The sequence below is a fragment of the Gobio gobio genome, assembly GCF_949357685.1.
Source record: "Gobio gobio genome assembly, chromosome: 14".
Taxonomy (NCBI): Eukaryota; Metazoa; Chordata; class Actinopteri; order Cypriniformes; family Gobionidae; genus Gobio; species Gobio gobio.
Genome location: NC_137107.1, coordinates 22,447,488 through 22,462,083, shown reverse-complemented (window position 1 = coordinate 22,462,083; position 14,596 = coordinate 22,447,488). Strand labels below are relative to the sequence as shown.

Here is a 14,596-nt window from a genome sequence, read left to right as displayed (position 1 = left end):
CGTATAACATCAAACCGTGCAAACTATTATTATTGTTATACTTATTCTCAAATTGTTAAAGCAGCACTAGGTAGGTTTTGCTCTCGGGGTCCCCCTACAGTTGGGAAACAGTATTGTCCTCTACTACTGTCGTAAACTGTCATTCTACATCAGGGGATGCATCGCATGTGCATTTATTGACATGACAACCATGATAGCCCTGAACACTGCAGGAGTTCACATGCAGGTGTTCTGCTTGCGTCGCGTGTGAAATGTCTTCATCCCAGGTAACGTTACAGTGGCATATGTTTCAGCATGTCATATGAATATAATTTCATGGGTTTTATTTTTTTTCAAACGCCAAATGATCGCGATGCTCACGTTTACAAGCCAGCGTCATTATAGTAGCCTAGTCTATTGGTTCCCGTTTTACAGAATCTATATGATACTTCAATTCAATGTTTGAGTGGTAGGTAATAACCATATATCGTCAATATTATAATATCAAGCTACCATAGATGAATCTGCAAATTTGAAAAATCGATTTGCATTATAGCTTGAGGCAAGACAAATAAACCAATATCACAGACATGCTAGGTATCCTAAAATATGATTTTGTACGTCTTACGTATTTACTTGCAAGAATGTAGCCCCTCCTTCTTCAGCTCACGCCAACGAGCAAACGCTGGCCCAATGTTGATCCTCGTCCTGCCTTTAATCCGATCACTTTATCGTTTCCTCTTTTTGCTTTCCTCCGACAAAACCTTTGCTTTCTTATTTTTCTGTGCTGCTTCAGCCATGACTATAACATTCGGCAAACAAATGATAGTTGGGCTCGCACGTCCGAATTTAAGGAAGTGGGGGTGGTGGTGGAAGTGACGAATTTTGTAGTTCTTTTTTTTCTCGGGTTACTACCCGAAACCCGAAGTTTAAAAGTACGATTAAAAACGATACAGACCCCGTCAGGCTATGGCAGACGTGTCATTCAACCTATTGTAAGTCGATGTATCATCACAAGAGGTTTGAATATTATAAAGGTGTAGTGTAGTGTAGATTTCAATTTCCATACTGTCTTTTGCTTTTTACTATATATAAATGATCCGCCACCTGCAGCATCCTAACATGCGATAGCCTACTAGCCGGACTCTTTCTTTCTCCAGAGCGGCTGTACAGCCGAATCAAATTCTGTTGCATTATTTTCCTGTTTAACACTGTGAAGCTGCTTTGAAACAATCGGCATTGTAATAAGTGCTATATAATCAAAGGTGACTTGACTTTCTTTATGAATACAGACGTGACGTAATAATGCTAGGACGAACGGCGCCATGCTCAAATTTACAGTGGAAAGCTACCAGTACCACTTAAATTATAACACATTATTACAAGCTTACCATTGTGAATAGGGCTAAGGTAAGGAGATCGCTTTGAACACTGGCTGACTATCCATCCATCCATCCATCTTCTTCCGCTTATCCGGGGCCGGGTCGCGGGGGCAGCAGTCTAAGCAGAGATGCCCAGACTTCCCTCTCCCTAGACACTTCCTCTAGCTCTTCCGGGGGGACACCGAGGCGTTCCAAGGCCAGCCGGGAGACATAGTCCCTCCAGCGTGTCCTAGGTCTTCCCCGGGGCCTCCTCCCGGTTGGACATGCCCGAAACACCTTCCCGGGAAGGCGTTCAGGAGGCATCCGGAACAGATGCCCGAGCCACCTCAGCTGTCCCCTCTCGATGTGGAGGAGCAGCGGCTCTACTCCGAGTTCCTCCCGAGTGACTGAGCTTCTCACCCTATCTCTAAGGGAGCGCCCAGCCACCCTGCGGAGAAAGCTCATTTCGGCCGCCTGTATCCGGGATCTTGTCCTTTCGGTCATGACCCAAAGCTCATGACCATAGGTGAGAGTAGGAACGTAGATTGACCGGTAAATCGAGAGCTTCGCCTTACGGCTTAGCTCTTTCTTCACCACGACAGACCGGTACATCGACCGCATTACTGCAGAAGCTGCACCGATCCGTCTGTCAATCTCCCGTTCCATCCTCCCCTCACTCGTGAACAAGACCCCTAGATACTTGAACTCCTCCACTTGGGGCAGGAACTCTCCACCAACCTGAAGTGGGCAAGCCACCCTTTTCCGACTGAGGACTATGTACTATTGATTTTGGATCATTTTTAACCAAAAAAAGTTACAGACTGCAGCTTTAACCTATACTATAACAAGATTTCACCTATGAGCAAGTTTATTTTTTTTCGTATGCCAGTGTGTTTAAAATTAAATCTGAAGAGCCTGTGTGCTCAGATATCTTAAAAACACGACACAGCAGGGCATTTAGGTGTACCGTGAACTGGAAAGACTGGTTTATGAGTAACTGTACACATCTATTTTAGCACGCGTTAACTGTTTATCCCGTGCAGAATAGCAGCCCGCTGTGCGATCCTTTGAGAAGATGACCTTTTTCATTCACCCTCAACAGCATGTTTAACAAGAGCAAGGGTTACTAAAGATGTTTTGCTCTCAGATGACACTATACCATCATCGTCCTTCTGTTTGTGAGTGCTGCATCATCTCCTGTCTCTTTAATAAATGAAGCGTGCAGCATGTGATCTGGCATCAAAGGCTTTGATGGAGCTACATATGGCAAGCCAAAAATAACTCATCCTCTGATATTTTGCTAGTTATTTTTGAAAAAAAATTTTTTTTACTGTTGAATGAGTAATATGCTGGTTTATGGGGCTCATAACATAGCATGCCATTTCCTGTTGCCAGCAGGTGGCGCTATGACTAACTGAATATTGGCATGTAGATGTCTTCAGGTCAGGACTCTTATCAAACGTGAAGTTTGGGGCAGATCGGACATTGTATGCCTGACTTACAACAGCTTCCTGTTTCATGGCGAAACATCAGACTTTGTCCAGCCACGGACACGCCCTTCAGCGAAAACTCAAGATCTTCACAATTTAACATCTAAGATGATTAGACTGACCAAATATTATGTTGATCTGATAAAATCTCTAGGAGGAGTTTGTTAAAGTACCACGTCTGGAAATGGCAAAAACTGCAAAAATTCCAAATATCTAATTTCCTGTTGGGTTTTCAGATTTTGCTTCCACTGACTTTTTTTTTAGGTATTAGACATGTGTGTACCGAATTTCATACTTGTATGTGAAACGTAGTGCGAATGACGCTTAATTGAAATTTTGCAGGTGGCGCCATCGAGCCATTTTGCCACGCCTAATTCTGAAATCCATATCAGGTAGATTTCCACCCCTTCTGATGCATGTGCAAAGTTTCATTTCGAGCATGTTTAGGCCCTCAAAAATGCGATTAATTTCGGAGAAGAAGAATAGACAGAGCAATTCCAATAGGGTCCTCACACCATCGGTGCTCGGGCCCTAATAAGACAGAAATTTGCAAAACAATTTTTTTTTTACTGTAATACCATATTGATATTCTGAATGAAAAAAATACATAAAAGAAACTAGATGTAACCAAACTGCACAACTGAACACCTACACATTACCATCCATTCAAAAGAAAAACGTAGGAATCCTTTTGTACTGAAATGTAAAAATGGACCATGTAACATAAACTGCAGTGTATTAAGCTTTGTTTATACTCGACTCGTCCACACGAGCGCGAGGGAGCGGGCGGCAAAAATTACGTCATTGCAGAGTGGGCGGTAGTGCGAGTTGAGTGCACTAGGCCCCATTTCGTGTGGAAATAAAATGTTCACGAAAAACTAAATGAAAATGAAATTAGGAAATATTTAAGAGATCGTTAATTTAGTTGTATACATGTGTGCATACATTTTGTTCTCATGTCACAAGTAATAATATCAAGGTTTACTGAGTTTTACACGATTCTTTTGTAGTGTGGTTTTTGGTGAAGTGTATTAAAATAAATATCGTCAACTGTGTAGCTACATTCTTCTACTTCTTCTCTCACTGCTGTTTCCTGATGGTTTATAGAACAATTACTCCAAATCGCCTTCTGTCGTTTCACAGAATAGTACAACGGCGAGTGCGTCAAGTATAAACGCCACGTCCATTTGGGGATTGACAAAGTGTGTGTGTTGGTTGAAAACCTTTGCTAGGGGAAAGAATTGTGTTTTGGTAGTTTTAGTGCATTTTGAATGTGAAACTATCTGGTGTGCCGAGCTGAAATTTTGTTAGGAGAACTGTGTGAAGAGTTTTGAAAAAGTGACCTAAGTATTGAGAAATGGGTCCTAGCAATTGTATATAAAAATAATAATAATAAAAAACACTTTAAATGGCAAGAGACATCCTGCACATCAAAAACAGGCAAAGCAACAAATTAATATTATTCAACATATCCTAGCTTTTTACAGAAAATATTCAGATGAAACCCCCTTTGTAATAATTAACATTTTAATAACAACTGTAATTTAATTACACATTTTTCTCAGTAACTGTAACTGATTACAGTTACATTTATTTTGTAATAAATTACATAATGTAGTTACATGTAACTAGTTGCAGACTCGTCCCCTCTGTCATAATCAAGGAGTCGAGGGTCTGTCCACATAAACCTCTCTTGTCCACTTGTGAAACACTTCAAACTGGTGACAGGGATTGCCCCGAGGGCAAGTGCTTAGGGAGGTTTGTGAGTGTGTTGCTAAATTTGGAACTACACAGACTACACTTACTATTTCTGCCATATAAAGATATTGTAAAAGTAGTAATGCTAGTTAATATTTCTGCATGTCTACAAGCAAAGCGGAATGCACCCAACATCTACCCAAAGTAGTTTGGGCAAGCTCTAGTAGCAAACCTGAGCATGAACCTTTTTATTTGTCTACAATATGACACATCTGACTAATTGGAGTCAAGATACATCACATGCGTATCATTTTGAGAACCAATGAGAATTTTCTGGTAGCATAAGCTCCCATTTGGGCAAGTCTGGAGAATCATGACTGTTAATGAAGAGGGAGGGATTATCGTTAATTAGCCAAAATCTGTAGAATACAAAAAGACCAAAGGGCATCATCTCAACAGTATGACTAGCTGTTGAACAATGGCAGGAAGCTGGTGTGCTGTTCAATCGCTAGCACTTTTTGTGTGGTTTTGTTTTGCTTTTTGTCATGCTGTTCCACAGTGGAGTAATCTGCCCCAGAATCCTCAAGCTCTGATGTTAAAGCAAACTGACCAGTGGGTTCAACATCAAGCTAGTGAACAGTTCCCTCAGAAGGTTCAACAGCTAGCTAGTCAACAGTTTCCTCAGAAGGTTCAACAAGTTAGTCAACAGTTTCCTCAGAAGTTTCAACAACAAGCTAGTCAGTTTCCTCAGAAGGTTCAACAACAAGCTAGTCAACAGTTTCCTCAGAAGGTTCAACAACAAGCTAGTCAACAGTTTCCTCAGAAGGTTCAACAACAAGCTAGTCAACAGTTTCCTCAGAAGGTTCAACAACAAGCTAGTCAACAGTTTCCTCAGAAGGTTCAACAACAAGCTAGTCAACAGTTTCCTCAGAAGGTTCAACAACACGCTAGTCAACAGTTTACTCAGAAGGTTCAACACGCTAGTCAACAGTTTCCTCAGCAGGTTCAACAACAAGCTAGTCAGTTTCCTCAGAAGGTTCAACAAGCTAGTCAACAGTTTCCTCAGCAGATTCAACAACAAGCTAGTCAACAGTTTCCTCAGCAGATTCAACAAGCTAGTCAACAGTTTCCTCAGCAGGTTCAACAACAAGCTAGTCAGTTTCCTCAGCAGTTTCAGTCTAAGCAGCCAGTGGTGCAGGCAGAGCCCCTTGACAAATGTGCTGTAGCTGATTATGAGCAGATCCAATGTGGCCCACCTGGTATCAGTGGTGCTGAGTGTGATGCTATCAACTGCTGCTTTAATGGACAGCAGTGTTTCTATGGGAAGGCAGGTAAGAGTCAGTCAATGTAAAGGTGTTCATGTTAAACCACTCCTCTGTAACAATCTGCTCTTGTTCCAGTGACTGTCCAGTGTATAAGAGATGGTCAGTTTGTGGTAGTGGTGGCTAGAGATGTTACACTACCTCGCTTGAGCCTGGATTCAGTCCATCTCCTGGGTGGAAACGACCCACCTTGCAGTCCTGTGGGATCCACACCTTCCTTTGTTATATACCAGTTCCCTGTCACTGCATGTGGCACAAGCATGATGGTGAGTAGCTGCTTGTGGTTCTGTTCTGCATGGCTTCCAATGGCCTGGATGCCATCAGTTACTATTTGCAGGAGGACGGTGGATATGTGGTGTATGAGAACCGAATGACCTCCTTGTATGAAGTGGGTGTCGGACCACTTGGTTCCATCACAAGGGACAGCCATTTTGAGTAGGTTTTATGTATATTTTTTTAGAAAAAATATTAATCCTCGATTTAAAGGCTACAAGCTCACTATGTTGTCTAGGCTTCTCTTCCAGTGTAGGTACTCTGCTACTTCTGTGGAAGCTCTAGTTGTGGAGGTCAATACTGTTCCTGCACCTCCACCAGTAGCGGCTTCTGGACCCCTCAGGGTGGAGCTTAGACTGGCAAATGGTCAATGTGTCACCAAAGGCTGTGCAGAAGGTAAGTGTCTGTCCAAGTATGCATGAGTATTTTCTAAAACTCCAGGTGGCAGTTTCTGGTTAAACGCTGATTTTCTTTCTCAGGGGATGAGGCATACACGTCCTATTACGGTGATGCTGATTATCCTGTCACAAAAGTCCTGCGGGACCCTGTGTATGTCGAGGTGCGCATTTTGGAGAGGACTGACCCCAACATTTTCCTAATGCTGGGACGTTGCTGGGCGACATCAACCCCCAGTCCACTCAGTCTACCCCAGTGGGACCTTCTGGTCGATGGGTAAGTAAGGCCAGTCTTTATCCATCTAGTGTGCTGTAAGGCACTTCTGACTGCCTCTCTACCTTTCAGATGCCCTTACCAGGATGACCGTTACCTGACCACATTGGTTCCGGTGGCTGGATTTTCTGGTCTTCAGTTCCCAACCCACTACAAGCGCTTTGTTGTGAAGATGTTCACATTTGTGGATCCAGCATCACTCGCTCCTCTACAGGAAACCGTATGCTCTGCAGCTGTACCTGAATCTTTAATATTACTTTTTTCTGTGGCTTAACCCTTTTCCCCTCTGTTAGATCTTCATCCACTGTAGTACAGCAGTGTGCCATCCCTCTTCTGGCTCCTGTGAGCAAAGCTGCACTAGGAAAAGTGAGTGCTTGTTGTAAACTGACTTAGGAACCATGAGAATTTGGTTTTTAAATGCCTCCCATTCAACCATTTATTTTCCAGGAAGAGAAGCTAACGTCAAGACCATCTCTAGTGGGCAAACTGTGGTGTCTAGTGGAGAAGTTAACATGGTCAAGTGACTGTAATAGTTTTAATAAACTTAACTCAACTGTCTCTTTTGTATTAATTTTTTCATGGCTGTTCTGTTTGATTTATTGGGCTACTCTACTAAACCTAAGCTTTCCTGTAGCTCAAACAGTAGAGCATGGCGCTAGCAATGCCAAGGTCATGGGTTCGATTCCCAGGGAAAGCAAGAACTGACCAAATGTTAAATGTGTACCTTGAATGCAATGTAAGTCGCTTTGGATAAAAGTGTCTGCCAAATGCATAAATGTAAATGTAAACCAGAGTTCCCTTTTTTGCTTCAAGGTTATGCTTGACTTGAACCAAAGAAGCCAATTTTCTGCCCAAACCTGACCTATTTGTCAAGTTCCAGTTGCTAACCTGGGTCCCTTTTCTTAATGGTATCAAATTAGGGTTTGTTTAATCTGTTTTGGTCTCTACTTGTGGCTTTATGGCTGGACTAACATAACTGCTTGTACCCCCCCCCCAAAGTCATGCAAGTACAGCATTGCATCTGCAATGAAATCAGTATCAACCTGCATTGTCCTTTTTAATCCCAAATTGTGACCAGCCTTTTTTCTTTAGGCTAGCCCCAATGTTTATTGAAAAGTAGACTGGTGCTTTAATAAAAGCTGGTTTAGTCCCTTAACTGGTGTATCACATCTGAGTTGCTGTCTGAGGGCCTGTTTACACCTGGTACTAAAGCGTTTATCAGTCCAATCACAAGTGGACTATACTAAATACAGGTGTAAATGGGTTAATGTTTTTTTAATTTTTTTTTTATATAAACCTTCTCTCAGGAAAGGGGTCTTTATAAACCGTTTTCAGAGTGTGACATAACATGGTCTAAACCATGTCGCTTCTGTAGATTTGAACAATAAGGTACTTTGTTTAACTGTCTGCTTGTTGTTGCACCATAAACAATGTGGAAGGCAATTTGACTAGTATCCATGCTGTCAAGGAAATGCATCCCATTTTAATTATATTTAACTGGTTTGAAGAGCTAAATATTGGTGTATTAGGTTTGTGAAATAAACATTTCAAAATGGGGTCTACTACTATTTGTCCATTTTAGTGTCCCATCATTAACGCAAGTTTTACTCCTGTTAACTCTTGTTGCTCTGTATCACATTTTTCCTAGAGCCATTTTGGGGGAAAATTTTAGAAAATGTAGGTCTGTGGCCAGTTGCATAAACTGCTGATGTTAAAGAATAAGAAGCTGAGGGCAAGGGGACAAAAATGAATGCCTGTTTCAATTCACGTTTTCATGCCCTTCCCTCACTATCTTCCCTCTGTGTCATTGATTTTGTACCAGGAGATTTTTTGTAGGTATTGGGCTGTTACATGTGTGTACCGAATTTCATACCTGTACGTGAAACACTGATATGCCCCGCCCTGTCTTCCTGTTTCAGTGGAAAGTACGTCAACACATTGAATAAAGCTGCATGTTTCAAAGCACTTTTTTTGGACAGTCTGAATCTGTAGTCCAGTTCCGTAATTTACGAGACAACTCTATCCCGTCATTGACGTAGGCTAATTTTTCAGCTTTCCGTGTTTTTACTGTTATAAGGTTGGGGGTGCTATTACGCATCTTCTGATATATTACTGGATCTCCCGATCAAAACACAGGTGAAGAATAAGCAGAAATTATAAAAGCATTGCTTATGCAAGTTGTAGTCTTTGAGAAGAAAAAAAACATTAATATGCAAATGAATGCCCTGCCTTCACTCACACCAACTCAGAGACCCATTCAGTCGGGTCAAATATCGCTCTTTACAACGTCGGACACATAACTGTAATTAATATGATTATCCTTTTGCTTGACTACGTTATCAAACATGTGTTGCATATGTTACACAAACCATGTTCCCATTCGCCATCTCAATCTGCCTTCTAAATATCAGACAACAGTATAAAACATTTTAAAAAGCTAGTTCATGACCCCTTTAACCAGGACACGGTCCCCGTCCGTGCGTCGCCTATCAATGACATCATACCTGCGTTACCCTCGATTTCCGGTTGTATTTTGTAGAAACCATGGAAACACCAAAGACGCTTTAATATATTATGTTTTATTAGACAGGTGAGCAACTATTTGGATACATTCATCAACAGAAAACGAATCATTGTTATATAGCTCAACACAGTTATTTTTGCTGTTTAAATCTCGTTTTCTTGATTTACCGCGAGTACCATGTTTTACCATGTCTTATTTCGATCTAGCTTACTGCAGTGTGCAACAAGTGTCTCATAGTAGCCGCCGAGTGAACGCACAGAGAAGCATTATAACATAACTTTCAACACACTCAAATGTATGTAATATGATAAAACAGCGCTGCGTTACCCCACATACGCATGACCGGAAGAAGCGGTCGTCTGTGGCATAATAAAAGCTCCACTGCTCCCGAGCCATGTGTCGCGCTTGTCTCTCATTAGCAATCGCTCCTCGTTCTGCTCCAATGGCTTTCAGCCCACCCTGCTTCACACAGTGCCGTTAATAAATCTTTAATACATTAGCTCATCCATGAATATGATTTCTGCCCGAATCCCATCGGATTCTTTTGAGGTGAAGACAAGCTACATCAAGCTACACCTTTGTTTTGAATAGACGAAAAATACGGCGGCGAAAAATACATATTGTGCCTTTAAGAAGACCTTTGTCTCAAAATATATTCAACATTTAAAAAAAACATTAAATATTAGATCAAATTAGCACAGAATCAACTTTGCAGCCGATCGCGTCAATCAGCCAAATTTACAATCAGCCATGTGCGTCTTGAAGCGAATGTTTTGGTACGTTTTTGTGCCATCTAGTGGTTTAGAGGAAAATAAACTCAAAAGGCACCTTTAGCCCCATTGTACCCTAAGTTGTAAGTTGTAAGTCTTTGTTCCAAGCGGCAACCTCCCGCAGTTTCTCTTGAAGCCAATACAGAAGTGACATATACTGCAATTCATCGACTGGCCGCTAGGGACAGGCTCCAGAAGGGAGCAGAATCTCATTGAGCCCCATGTTAAAGGTCCCCTTCTTCGCGATTCCATTGTTCAAACTTTAGTTAGTGTGTAATGTTGCTGTTAGAGCATAAATAATACCTGTAAAATGATAAAGCTCAAAGTTCAATGCCAAGCGAGATATTTTATTTAACAGAAGTTCCCTTTCAAAGCCTACAGCGAACGGCTGGCTTGGACTACATCCTGGTACTTCCTTCTTTAATTACGTCAGTAGAGCAGTAGAACAGACTAACCTCCGCCCACAAAGAAATGCGAAAAAGGGGGCGCGGTCTTGTTGCTGTCCCACGTGGAGAAGCGGACGGTCGCGTGGAGAAAATGAACTGTTGCGTTGAGTGTGTTTATCGACATGTCATCGAGACGCTGTTATTTTCATCCAGGAGTCAAATCACCTTTGTTTGGCTTTCCCAGGGACGCTGTATAGATTATTGAACGCATACATCTCTCCGTTAAGAGGCGTGACCTTTCCAACGTGCGCTAAGCTGCTGTCAAATTACAACACAGGAACCGCTTTCACGTGCGCTAAGCTGTGGTCGAAACACAGCACAGGAACCGCTTGCACAATCAGAACTCGTTACGTATTTCTGAAGGAGGGACTTCATAGCACAAGGAAATCACCAGCCGTTTTTAGGACGGTGAGAACAGCGGTATACAGATAAGTAAATTGTGTGAAAAATACTGTGTTTTTTTACACGCAAAACATGAACACATGTTATATTGCACACTGTAAACACAATCAAAGCTTCAAAAAAACACGAAGAACGGGACCTTTAAAATGCCCAACTTTACAGCAGATTAAAACATGTTTACAGCCTGGTACAAATTGTGGTTTTGGTCTATATCTGTGAGGGGGGTGAATTTTTTTATAACTCATTCGTTTACATTATATAAAGCCTTAAAGTTCTGCATGATTAAGGGCGTGGCCACTTCGAGTGACAGGTGGATAGCCATTTATCTGCTGTCTGTTAGTCATCTCGTCACTTCATCTCCGCCCACGTCCCGCCTTTTTGCCCATTTTCTGTTTTCCGGGAGTGACGCTCGATGACGAGCTGCCAAGATGGCAACGGCCATCTCGTCCATACTTTGGGCTTCAAAACTGCACATCAGAATCCTATGGGTGATGTCACGGACACTACGTCGATATTTTTTTACACTCTATGCTTTGTTCCCTTTTATGATGTAGGGCTATATCCGAGATAAACGACTTCTCGAACAAGGAAAAAATGTAGGTTGGGCCTTGATTTTGTCGATCAGGAATTGATTGGATGATTGTGGTTTGCTATTGGTCGATCTCATGTGGGTGGCAGGTTGTCCCGCCCTCAGGCCAGTAAACGCGTCATCAGAGAAGAGAAGAGATGACGCTGCAAGAGGGAGGAGGTTATTTTAAGATAATGAGGGCACATGAAGTTTTCAAAAATAATGATGTGCACTGATAAATCATTTATAATAAACAAACTCTAAATAAAAAAATAAGAATTGTGTTTTGGTTATAGATAATGTGATGAATTTGATTTTTTTTTTTCACTTTTAGTCCATATACTGTAAGTTCCCTAAATTTAACTTTTTTTTTTCTTTAGCAGAATGCAACAACTGTATAATAACAAGTAATGAACAGGACTAATAATGCTCAGATTTGCCTTTCTTCCTGACACTATTTAGACTGAAGGTAAAGAACAGGACCTGAAGTTGATATCCCAGTGGTCATTTGGGTCCATTAATTCCATTGCTGACTCCAGAATGTCTCGGAGATGTTGGTGCCAGCTCATAATGGAGTCAAACCATCTTCTTAATGCAATAAAATAACATGTGCCTGCCTCACTTTGTTGAACATTTGTGCATTTTAAAAGTCATTTTGTGAACATTTTGAGGTTGGCACAGTTGATTTAATAATCTAATTTTAACATACAAATATCCAATATCTAATTCTTTGTGTTGCAAACCACTTTTAACACATCCTAAAAGAGATGTAAAGTGATTTGGTCATGGGATTTCAAAGCTAGCGTGATACACAAACGTAAAAAATACGTAACGGCATGTTAGAAAGCAATTTGTCCTAAAAAAAGAATCTCTCCATTAGCTTGCCAGTTGTATTCAGGGTTTGTTTTAAGTAACTCTTACACAATGCAGTTATATAAAACGCCACCATGCAGAAGTGTGCGTTGGTTGAAGAGAGATAGAACAAGGCCTCAAGATTTTTTTATTCGCAACTCTGTTGAATTATTCAGGAATTTTTAAGACTAAGTCAACTTCATCCGAGCAGGACACGCAGTGGAGTGACCATTAAAGTTTCAGTGCTCTCTGTGGTAAGAAATACAGGCATGAAATATTGATTGGATGACATGAATGGATTTGTTTGTTGTAAATGTTCTGTACATACTGTATGGGAGAAGGAAGGACGACAGAACATTCCTTCCTGTTGATGTTCTATATGCAAATGAGAAGGATCCATAGAAAATGATTTACTTAGTTAACAAGCTACAATTTAAAATACATCTGCTATTTTCATTATTCTGAGTCATATTTACAACTGTTATGATCCAAACAGTACAATTCAAATGGAAGCTGTAGTGATTAGCTTATATGATACTACTTTATGATATTTTCTTATCTTGCCAGAACTGGTTTCAAGCTAAATTTATAGTTGCATTACTTATGTTTACATATTTGTGACCACATAAACCATGAATAAATACAATAAAGTCTGTTATATGATTCATTGATTGGTGTAAACACTGCAAATTGTTCACTTAAGACGGCGGTTTATTTTGATTTGTTTCATTGTTAGTTTTTCCGACATGTGTTTTTGCTAAAGTCAAATTGAACCCAAACAGAAACAAAGTTACTAGAAAAGTAATATGTCTGAAAAGTGCATGTCTGTTTTGTGGTGAAACATAGTTAAAGCTTCAATAATATCTGTCCAATTGGTTTTGAGGGACATATGAAAAGAATTCAAGGGGAAAATAGGATGTTAATCTTGAAATTGCTGTTATTAATGAACATAAACAGTTTTTAAAAAAATCACAAAAGCATAGATAATGTAAACATCAAGCCAAACATTAATAGAAACCCTATGTACTATGTCTTAAATAGTATATCTGGATGATAATAGAATACTTCCTGAATCTAACATTGAAATACCCATTTTTTGTAAAGCTGCCTTGAAACAGTATTTATTCAAAAAAATGTATGTACCAACTCCAGTCAAAAGAAAATACATTTCCAGTTCAGTTTAGACAACACATTTGAGACAAATGAGACCACAATTTTATCTGTATGCAGATAAGGTTTATTTTTGTCCTGTTTGTGTTTTCCCCATAGATAAGCATCATGTGATACAAAGGCCATGTGGAAGTTGACATATAAACATGTGCCGTGTGCCCAAAAGGTTTAAAGATGCCCTTCATGTTATTGTGACAATTACAAAGACACCAGATTGGTTGGCTCAATTATGATTATAAAATGAATATTCCAGTGTTTAACTGTCTAGCATTATTAAATGAAATTTCAGCTATTATTGTGATATTTATAGTGAATGCTACACATTAAATTCATTATAAAAGCGTGTTTCTAATGTATCATAATAGCCAGCAGCATTGAAACTTTGAGTCATGTTTTTTTGCAACATAAAATAGCTAGGCTGTTATAATGTATGCAACATAAAAAAAGCTGTTTAATTAGTCTAATAACACAAGGTTGCTTCAATGTCAAAACAGCAACTTTGAGACCTTGACCGCCCAACAGTAGGAAAACATTAGCAAAAACGTAGTAAAAGCACTAAACTGCCACCTGCTGTTTGTAAACCTACAATACAGCGACTGAGCAAATATGTAAAACCAATGGTTAGTAAAAAGTGTTGTTCTCCATTCTTAAAAAAACTAATCTGTATGTGACCAGGGGCCTGTACCATGATGGTGGTTTAACAAACTCAGGGTTACAGGATTAGCTTCGAGTTGACAAAACCAAACCAATCTATTCAGGCTTTGTTGGTCCCATGATGCTGATCATCAACTTTCTCTGTCAACTCAGGCTTTGATCTTGAGTTTAGGAATTTAGCTGTGACATCAGCAGTGAACAGCCAATCACACGCTGTGGATCAGTAAAACTGAGATTCACTTCTCAGGAGAGAAGCAGTGTGATTCACTTCACTCTTCTGCAGAATATACATGATTGAAAAATATTAAGAATTTAAACAAATTTACACCGAAGAAAAGAGCTGTCGAGGACAACTTTAAGAAAAATCTTATACGTCAATGCAAGTAAAAGTTATGAAGTTAGTTTAGTTGATATATAG

The 14,596-nt window shown here is 40.2% G+C and overlaps 1 protein-coding gene across 2 annotated transcripts in view; it reads left to right on the top strand.

Annotated features, from left to right (window-relative positions):
* Positions 1–8,756, top strand: part of LOC307137721 (zona pellucida sperm-binding protein 4-like) — a 28,548-nt gene extending 19,792 nt beyond the window's left edge. The window contains exons 3-10 of one of the 2 annotated variants that reach the window (XR_013817945.1): positions 5,929–6,116; positions 6,188–6,285; positions 6,362–6,519; positions 6,603–6,795; positions 6,865–7,012; positions 7,086–7,158; positions 7,240–7,414; positions 7,585–8,756. Coding sequence is in view for 1 of the 2 variants with exons in the window: in XM_079835580.1 (XP_079691706.1) it covers positions 5,929–6,116; positions 6,188–6,285; positions 6,362–6,519; positions 6,603–6,795; positions 6,865–7,012; positions 7,086–7,158; positions 7,240–7,316 (935 nt within the window). In the remaining variant the exon portion in view is untranslated. Of the gene's footprint in view, positions 1–5,928; positions 6,117–6,187; positions 6,286–6,361; positions 6,520–6,602; positions 6,796–6,864; positions 7,013–7,085; positions 7,159–7,239 lie in introns of both variants that reach the window. The other variant, XM_079835580.1, reaches the window with a different exon arrangement.
* Positions 8,757–14,596: the final 5,840 nt, after the last annotated feature.